At 46.6% G+C, this 9,024-nt stretch overlaps 3 protein-coding genes and 1 pseudogene across 5 annotated transcripts in view; 2 read left to right on the plus strand and 2 right to left on the minus strand.

Annotated features, from left to right (window-relative positions):
- Positions 1-266, minus strand: part of B3GALT4 (beta-1,3-galactosyltransferase 4) — a 1,741-nt gene extending 1,475 nt beyond the window's left edge. The window contains exon 1 of the mRNA XM_015585859.2: positions 161-266. Coding sequence (XP_015441345.2) covers positions 161-266 — 106 coding nt within the window. The remainder of the gene's footprint in view (positions 1-160) is intronic.
- A 593-nt stretch (positions 267-859) lies between these two features.
- RPS18 (ribosomal protein S18) lies at positions 860-5,363 on the minus strand. 2 transcript variants are annotated; one of them, XM_006907384.2, is made up of 6 exons: positions 5,217-5,363; positions 4,644-4,742; positions 1,484-1,570; positions 1,300-1,401; positions 1,106-1,197; positions 860-976 (listed from the first exon to the last, which is right to left on the minus strand). In XM_006907384.2, exons 1-6 carry the CDS (start codon positions 5,217-5,219, stop codon positions 901-903), a joined length of 459 nt encoding a protein of 152 aa, XP_006907446.1. In that variant the 5' UTR covers positions 5,220-5,363; the 3' UTR covers positions 860-900. The 2 variants fall into 2 exon arrangements, with proteins under 2 accessions (XP_006907446.1, XP_015441427.1); XM_015585941.2 differs by having other exon boundaries at positions 5,163-5,242.
- On the plus strand, positions 2,602-2,719 carry LOC112476154 (annotated as a pseudogene).
- Positions 5,364-5,393: 30 nt separating the features above from the next.
- Positions 5,394-9,024, plus strand: part of VPS52 (VPS52, GARP complex subunit) — a 19,275-nt gene continuing 15,644 nt past the window's right edge. Inside the window, exons 1-9 of one of the 2 annotated variants that reach the window (XM_006907385.2) lie at positions 5,394-5,748; positions 6,582-6,666; positions 6,816-6,868; positions 7,056-7,131; positions 7,318-7,385; positions 7,690-7,865; positions 8,235-8,385; positions 8,666-8,766; positions 8,867-8,999. In XM_006907385.2, the coding sequence (XP_006907447.1) occupies positions 5,677-5,748; positions 6,582-6,666; positions 6,816-6,868; positions 7,056-7,131; positions 7,318-7,385; positions 7,690-7,865; positions 8,235-8,385; positions 8,666-8,766; positions 8,867-8,999 (915 nt within the window). In that variant the 5' untranslated portion in view covers positions 5,394-5,676. The other variant, XM_006907386.2, reaches the window with a different exon arrangement.

A 9,024-nucleotide genomic window follows, 5' to 3' on the forward strand; every position in this document is an offset into this window, starting at 1 on the left:
AGAGGCTGAGGGGCATGGTGTGGCGCAGTCAGTGAGAACCTGGGGAGATAGGCGGAAAGCGATTGGAGGGTGCAGGGCCCAGTTCTCGGCGGCCTGGATCCCAAACCGCCCCGCCACCTCCCGCGCCTGGGATGTAGTGAGAGGGTCACGTGGGCTGTACCAGTGCCGGACGGTGCCGACACGGGGTAGGCGGCTCGGCCAGGTACCACGGCTGGAGCTGCGGGGTTACCTTGTTGCGGCACGGTCGCCCCGAAGCTCGGCTCCATGGCTGGCAGATAGCTGGGAGAGCAGCCTCCTCCCCAGCCCGCTGCGGGACGGAGCCCCGCCCCTTTTCCGCAGGAGGATGTGACGTCGCACGTCCCCAATATGCCAGTCGGAAGCTTTGCAGCAGCGCGGCATATAAATTGGGCGGGCGAGGAAATGGGGCCTTCCCGGGAACCCGGCAGGAGTCGAATACAGAGCCGTATGACTTAGCAACAGACACCGTATCTCCCTTGAGATACCCAGACCTCCTATTTTAGAAACTTAGGGTGGTCAAGACGCAATACTCTTCAGAGACAACTAGCTAGGTTCAGCCACCTACACGCCACACGAATTTGCTCTGCAGCCCCAGGGAAAACTGGTTGGGCTCCCCCTCGAGGCTGAATGTTGGCTCTAACTTCCTCAAACCCTTGGGGTGGGGGATCACTAAAGAGCTGCTTCCTGTTGGGGAGGGGCAACACCATTGCTTTAAAACCAAGGACATTGGGAAGCTGGGTGGATACATCTGCTGAGTTGGGAAAATGACCAACAGGGTCCCATGTGGCAGCATTCCCTATCAGTGTTCCCAGAAGAATAGAGAAAACCACAAAGAAAGCCATAAGTGTATAAACTATTTATTATCAGACAAAGCCTACAGATTTATTTCTTCTTGGACACACCCACAGTACGGCCTCGGCGGCCGGTGGTCTTGGTGTGCTGGCCTCGAACACGAAGTCTGCAGGTGACAAAAGAGGATCACAGGTCATACACATTACACAGAAAAAGGTTCAGGAAGATAAAAGAGCATGAGAAATCTCTGGGAGTCAATGGGCAGGAAGAGATGAGACCCTCACCCCCAACTCACCCCCAGAAATGGCGCAATCCTCTGTGGGCTCGAATTTTCTTCAGTCGCTCCAGGTCTTCACGCAGCTTGTTGTCCAGACCATTGGCCAGGACCTGGATTCAGAAGAGATGGTGAGGGATGTTTTACTCCCGACCTCTATAAGCAATTCTAACTGGTTGCCCTGCCTTTCTTTAATCTCTCATCTCAATACACACCTGGCTGTATTTCCCATCCTTCACATCCTTCTGTCTGTTTAAGAACCAGTCTGGGATCTTGTACTGGCGTGGATTTTGCATAATGGTGATTACACGTTCCACCTGGCAGACAGGACAAGGGTCAGATCCAGAAAGCCCTCTTCTGAGGTAGGTCCAACCAACAGCCCCCCTTCCTTGTCCTCACCTCATCCTCAGTGAGCTCTCCTGCCCTCTTGGTGAGGTCGATGTCTGCTTTCCTCAACACCACATGAGCATATCTTCGCCCTACACCCTGAAGAGAGGTTTTGGAATTGGGTTCGAGTTTGAAGCATCTTTTCACATTGCCGAGCGTACATAGTTGTCAATAACTGTTAGTCACTGCAGTGGCACTCAAGAGCAGTACCTCTGCACTGTGAAGGACAAAGGGCCTGGCTCTCAAAGCAGACGCAGCTTCAGAGAAGCAAGAATAGGGTCTTTGGTTAACAGGGTTGATTACGGGGTAGGACTGACAGTTGCTTGGGATCTCTAAAAGTCATAATTCTTTGGACAGGCTACTGTATCCCCACAATCAATTTTCCAAGATCACAAACTTGACTTTGTCAGTGCCGAAAGGACCAGGTCCTACAGAGCTAAATGTCCAAATCAGACTCCAAAGAAACTAATGCTTTATCGGTGGCATCATATAAATACCAAAACTGGCACTCCTTGCCACCTAAATTCATGAACCAAACAAATTTGGATACTGAATGACGGTGGGCTGGGTTAATGTTCCCCAACCATCCTTAATGTAGTCTCATCCAGAATACCAAAATGTGACCTTATTTGGAAATACAATCTTTGAAAATATGGTTAGAATGAGATCGTACTGGATTAGGGGTAGCCCTAAATCCATTGACTATAGTGTCCTTACAAAAAGAGAGGACATAAGGACACAGAGGGAAGACCTTGTGATAACATGAGTCAAGAGACTGGAACTATAAGATGTAGCTACAAGAACACCAAGGTTTGCTGGTGACAAGATAGGAGGAGCCAAGAGAGCATTTCTAGAGCATTCAGAGGAAGCATGGCCCTGTTGACACTTTGATTTTGGATGTTGGGCCTCTAGAACTGAGAGTAAGTTTCTGTTTAAGTCAACAAAGTTGTGGTAACTTGTTACAGTAGCCCAAGGGAACAAAAAGAAGTGGTATTTCCTCTGTGTAAGAAAGTGACCCAGGAAATCAAATTATCGGGTTGTTTCACAAGATCAGGGTCTAAGTCTCTCAAATTTAAATAAGTGCAGATGAAGTAGCATGTCTGAGATTTACTATAAAATACATGTAGATAGCCTACAGCCATGCCACCCTGAATGAGCCCGATCTCATCTGATCTCAGAAGCTAAGCAGGGTCAGGCCTGGTTAGTACTTGGATGGGAGACCACCTAGGAATATAGGTGCTATAGGAAAATACACATGGATAAGAAAGAATATAGATGAAACAAGATTTCTAATTTTTAGCTAGATGATATATCCATAGGGGCTAATAATCTTCCTTTACTTTTAATTGTTTGAGTTTTTAAAATGTTGCTGTCAAGGTAAGATTTTTTGAAAGCCACGTTTACTGACTCTAGATAATGGCTTGTGAATTTCCTAAGTTAGATCCACAGATGCTCCTTTCTCTTCCCCCAAACCACCCTTTCTCCACTCAGATTACACTACAGGGAACACTTTCTCATCTTTGTAGTCCAAGGGCCTGGATCATAGAGAAGAGTTGATACCAACTCAGTATTACTCTCTAAAAGTACTTAGAGCAGTGTTACTCATGGGATTTTGGCAGGACAAGAATTCCTTATAAACAAAGCCAATGGCACTTCCCAGTCATTGTAACCAACTCCGACCCCCTCTCCTTCCATGTTTCCAAAATAATCCACAGATGACACTTATCACCCTGATTTAGAGGAAGAAGAGAAGTCTAGCCAGCCTTAAAGAATAAAGCAGAAATCCCTTCCCTGGCCAATTAACCTTGCCTATCACTTATTTAACCACATCTTTTGAGGTACTTCTCTCTACAATCACCCTGCCTTTCCCCTCTTCCGGATCCTTAACAAGGAACTACCTTCAAGCTTTAGTCCTCTCAACAGAGGAAGAGCTAGCTGCCTTTGCTAGCTCTTCACAAAATTAACAAAAAAATTCAGTATTGTCCTATAGGAATAATCTTTCCTAATGATAAGGCATCAGCGACCCTAACAGACTCACCACAATGTTCACTCAGTACCTGAAAATGCTTTGGTTAAATTTACATAAGTAACCAACACAAAACTAATTCCAAAGAGACAGAGTATAATAGCTTCCCAATAACCATGATCGCCTTTTATATTTACCATCTCACTAAAGCCTAACTTTTGAAAAATGTTATTTTACAATACCTTACAAATTTTAAGGAAAGCAATGTTCTTATGTACCAATTAAAAAAAAATGAAGCTGTGTTCCATGCAGTACAGAATTAAAAATCAAGGAAATGTGAAGTTAGGACTTAATTTTGAATTAACAACTCATCTATAAACTATCAGTTCCCTTCCAAATTTTTTAAAACCAGGTAAAGATATTCCTGATAACATCCATTACCTAACACCGAATGAGCACCTATCATGCATCAGAAGGTGAAGACTGTGAGCAAAGCAGGACTATCCCTGACCCAAGAGTGTACATATACTGGTAGGAAAGGAAGCCATTAAGTCATCTCCACAACTAATTACATATATTTAAAGAAAAAGATTGTACCCACCTAGGAAGGTCAAGAGTTCATTAGGTTGGTTAAGAGGGAGATTCAAGCTTGCATTCAACTTATTTCATGCAATGAATAAGTACTTGTTCCTACTTCAACTAGAAACAGGCGATGACTTTCACTTGTGGCATCTTAGTAACTGTCCTAATGATGTAGTGACACTCCTCCCAACTACAGTTTTATATTTACCAACTGTTGGCATTTCTACTCACCCCTCAAGATGTACAATTATCCAATTTACACAGCGCATAAATTTCACAGGAAGGGCTGCTGTTAAGATGCACTGAGGGAGGTGGACAGAAACCAAATCTAGAATGATTTCAAGATGATGACTGATGGTCCAAGAAGATCCTAGCGAATTCAGGTAGACAATCAAATCAACTTCCCATCCCCTCGGTGAAAGATTTTGGCTTGACCTGAGACTACTCTCTGGTTTCCTGATCTTTTGGGGTAAATGTGGGAAGGGGTTAAAGGTATCAGTCATCCTTTATCCAGCAACTGAGGTGATTTGGTTAGGACTTGTTTCCTCAACCTCAACTCACTTATGGCTTAGATCTTAACAGCCTAAGATTCATTTATATTCTCCACTCCTTACCCTACTTTACCTTAATTGCAGTAATGGCAAAGGCTATTTTCCGCCGCCCATCGATATTGGTGTTGAGTACTCGCAAAATGTGCTGGAACTTCTCAGGGATCACTAGAGACTGATAGAGATGGAAAGAAAAAGCAGACACCGTAAGCTACCACCAAATCATCATCTCAACCAGAAACGTTAAAATCGTCCCACCGGGAGCAATAATCTCCTTCAGGTTTTCACAACACATCAAATCCCTTAGTCTGCAGACAGCAAGACCATGAAATATTCCGGCTTGGGAAAGTACAACCTCTGGTAGAAGACAAACCCTCCCGTCTGTCGCCAAAAGTACACTCTGACTGGCAGAGGCCGGAGGTCCCAAACACACCCAAGCCTTTCACAGCTTTCGAGAGCCCGGGGACTCTTCCTCTGGCCCCACTCCCCAGAACTGGAAGACTTTAGTTTTTCCTTCCAAGGGGCGTGAACCAAGGTTTTACACAAAGTTGCAGGTCCCCCAAGCAGGGTGTTTTAGGCCTCCCTGATTGCAGACCTTCCCTGCCCCGGCTCCGATGTCGCCGGATCCCCCGATGGATTCGAGTCTTACCATGGCGGTAGCCCCAACGGCGGCGTGTAGGCCTCCTGTGGAAAAGAGAGCGGAAGTGACGTAATTGTCTTATATAGCTATCAGGCGGAAGAGGCGGGACCATCTTGGTGAAGCGCTTCCGGAAACGGCTTGCGCAGGAGTCGAGTCGACTTCTGAGAGGCTGAATTGGTCTCCAAAACTTCCGGTGTGGTCTCTCTTTATAGTTCGTAAAGTTTTGGGGTATGAGAGCAACTAAGGTTCCGGCTGCGATCGTGTTTAAGACTTCCAATTCCCATTTGTACTTGGGTGAAGTTAGAGCCGAAAGGAAGGGTTAGAGTCAAACAATTTAACGCAGATATCTGAGAACGACTTGGCGCTGTGCAAGACACCCTAGGACTTGTAGTTTCACTACAGAGAACAGACTCACCGCAACTGACAGCTGCCGGAAGTGAGGCTGTGCGGAACGGCCGCCGCTGCCACCATGGCTGCAGCGGCACGGGATCTGGTATTGAGGTCCGGGGCCTCAGATATGGAGGAGGAGGAGGGCTCGCTGGTAAGAACGCGGTGCTGTTTCTCCTCCAGAATCTTGTCCGGTCGTCCTCGCGTCAGTAAAACCTGGATTGAGTTTCGGCGCAAGGGTGGGAGCTCGGCTGCTACCGAGGATACTCTCCGAACCCCTCCCTCAGGTCGGCCCTGAACCTAAGCGGGGACCAAAATGGTCGAGACTCAGGCCCCCGCGCCACGATTTTTAATTAACCTCCAGATTTTGGGGCAGCATAGAGAAGCAATGTATTGTAAAGGTTAAGAACATGATCACTGGAGCCAGACTGGCTGTGTTCTAATTCCAGTTTTGCTTACACGCTGTGGTCTTGGGCAAGTTAACTAGCTATCAATTTCCATACCTATAAGGTGAAGAACAATAATAAGATTTACCATATGGGTAGTTGATTATGATTAGATGGATGAGTATACTTAAGATGGCACTTAGCATGCAGTTAAACACTGTGTGTTAGCCGATGCTTCTAGAAAGGCTGGAGCTCCCTGCGGGGGTTGTGATAGAACACCTAAGATAACAAGAATCTGGGGGTTCCTAAATTCAACTGCAAGTTCTGCTCTGTCCTCTGCAACTCCTAATTTTTCTAATTTGATCACCTACCTCCATTCTCTTTGTGGGTTGCCTGGCTCCTTGTCGTCTTCCCTGCCCATCAGCCCTAAGTAGTAGATTGGGTACAATGTGAGACTCTTGGGATTTTTTTGACTCAGTACCTATGGCTTCCCAGTAAAAGTTCCTCCTCTCCTCCTTGAAGGATTGGGGATTATCCCGTTACATTTTGTTCTTTCTCTTCTTTCTCTGTATTCCTTTCTTATTAACTTATCTCTCTCCAGGGCGGTGGTCCTGGTCTTCAGGAGCCATTGCAACTTGGAGAGTTGGACATCACCTCTGATGAATTTATCCTGGATGAAGTGGATGGTAAACGATGGCACGGGGTGGATGCAGAGTGCCTGTAATCTGAGAGGCATAGGGGCTGGAAGTTATAAGGCATGCATTGGTGTGCAGATGTTCAGTGTGGGAATAGGGAGCTGTGGAACTGAACCCTTATAATAAACTTTTATTTCCAGTTCACATTCAGGCAAATCTGGAGGATGAGTTAGTAAAGGAAGCTCTTAAAACGGTGAGGCTTTCCATTATACTAATCTAACCCCCAACACACACTTACCTTCCCCTTAAAGAAAAAAAAGGAAAGTCTCTTGCACTTATAATATTACCCTAGTGTCTTACCCTCTAGTCCTTCGTTGATTCTATTCCATTGTCCTTTCACTGTGACTTCCTACTGACCTGTCATGTTTGTGTTCTCCCAGGGTGTGGATCTCCGTCACTATTCAAAACAGGTTGAGCTGGAGCTACAGCAGATTGAGCAGAAATCTATTCGGGATTGTATCCGCCAGCAGAGGAAAAGGGTGGTGTTATTAAAATGGGAATTTTGTGGAGCATGGTACAGAGAGCCTAGCTGGGGATGACATCTTTTCTCTGAGATTTCTGTCACCTCAGGGAGAAGTTAGGTCCTAAAGGTCTGAGGATCTCCAACTTCATGGTGAGGCCCCTTGACTTTCTGTGGGTCAGATATCCAAGAGAGTGAGAACATAGCATCTCTGCACAACCAAATCACAGCCTGTGATGCTGTCCTTGAGGTTAGTAACCGTGGCCTGTGACCCCTGATAACCTTGAACCAAATTATGGTCTCTGGTTCCATTCTTTAGGTCATCAGCCTCAGGTGAGGACAGTTTGAGTCACTTGCAGGATGACCTGAGCAGCCTCTTTTGTTGTTATTGCCATAATTAATGTTATTTGCCAGTGACCCTTGGGTTACCTCTTCACTCGTCACCTGCTACCCTCATGGACTGATAGATACTAGAGACTTAAACAATGCATTTAGGTGGCCCACTTATCCCCTACCACCTGTGACACTCCAGCAACATCTGCCTTTTCCCTCAGCGCATGGAGCAGATGTTGGGAGCTTTTCAGAGTGACCTCAGCTCCATCAGTTCTGAGATCCGGACACTGCAGGAACAGTCAGGAGCTATGAACATTCGGCTTCGAAACCGCCAGGCAGTTCGGGGGAAACTTGGGGAACTTGTTGATGGTCTGGTAGTGCCCTCTGCTCTGGTCACGTGAGTTACTAGTTTAAAGGATCACAATGTCTATAACAGGTAGATGAGCTAGGGTGACCACATGGGTTTCTGGGGTCCAGGTCATCAAGTGCCTTCCAGAAACTGATGGTCAGATTGACAACTCTTTCTAACCTTGATGCATACTTTAGGTAGCAAAGATTAAGAGTCATCCAAGGTCAGGTGTATAGTGAAGGGGTCCAAGGCTTATATGGGAAGGGGGATCCAGAAATGGAAAACTTTGTACCTTTATCTTGACTGTATGATACAGTGTAAGAAGGGAGAGGGGACAGAAGCTGTATGTAAGGGATATAATTTGGAGCCTAGGGATGTCTGGGTCTCCCTCCTAACCCACTCCTCCCTGCTACCCAGGGCAATTCTGGAGGCGCCAGTGACAGAGCCCAGGTTTTTGGAACAGCTGCAGGAACTGGATGCCAAGGCAGCTGCAGTCCGAGAACAGGAGGCTAGAGGCACAGCAGCCTGTGCAGACGTCAGAGGTGTGCTCGACCGGCTCCGGGTCAAGGTAAAGGGTCGGGAGATATCCCTGAAACTGCTAGAACCGGCCTCCCCAAAACCTTCATCCTGGATTTTCCTGGCAGAATTCATTGTTGCCTGTCCCCAAGAACTTCACCCTGCTTTTTCCTGGCAAAGCTCATTTCCACATCTTTAGGTTCCCCTGAACACTAAAGAAATATTCTCCATTCTTCCTCCTCCTACATTTAACATCTGTCATGTTCCTAAGTGCCACCAAAACAGTAAGAAGTTTGCAGCTTCATGCCCTGTGTTTGGTCTCCCATATCTAGGCAGTGACGAAGATCCGAGAATTCATCCTTCAGAAGATTTATTCCTTCAGAAAACCAATGACCAACTATCAGATCCCTCAGACGGCCCTGCTGAAATACAGGTCACCATGAGAAGGATGGCCTCTGAGCTTTGAGCAGCCAAGTGTGGTGTCTGGTCTCTTGGACAGGCAGAGAGACTAACTGGTTCCTGGTCCCCTCCAGGTTTTTCTATCAGTTCCTACTGGGTAATGAAAGAGCAACAGCAAAAGAGATCAGGGATGAGTATGTGGAGACGCTGAGCAAGATCTACTTGTCTTACTACCGCTCTTACCTGGGGCGACTCATGAAGGTGCAGGTGAGGCCAAGGTGGAAGAGGCATT

The sequence above is a fragment of the Pteropus alecto genome, unplaced genomic scaffold (genome assembly GCF_000325575.1).
Source record: "Pteropus alecto unplaced genomic scaffold, ASM32557v1 scaffold202, whole genome shotgun sequence".
NCBI classification, from domain to species: domain Eukaryota; kingdom Metazoa; phylum Chordata; class Mammalia; order Chiroptera; family Pteropodidae; genus Pteropus; species Pteropus alecto.

Bases quoted from the DNA above. Each gene is read 5' to 3' on its own strand.
- RPS18 (XM_015585941.2), bottom strand. From the start codon at position 5,219: ATGGTAAGACTCGAATCCATCGGGGGATCCGGCGACATCGGAGCCGGG. The intron at 1,198-1,299 runs GTGTGTATTGAG...TTCTGAATCCAG, and splicing joins AGGATGGGAAATACAGCCAG to GTCCTGGCCAATGGTCTGGA. The intron at 977-1,105 runs GTGAGTTGGGGG...TGTCACCTGCAG, and splicing joins GGATTGCGCCATTTCTGGGG to ACTTCGTGTTCGAGGCCAGC.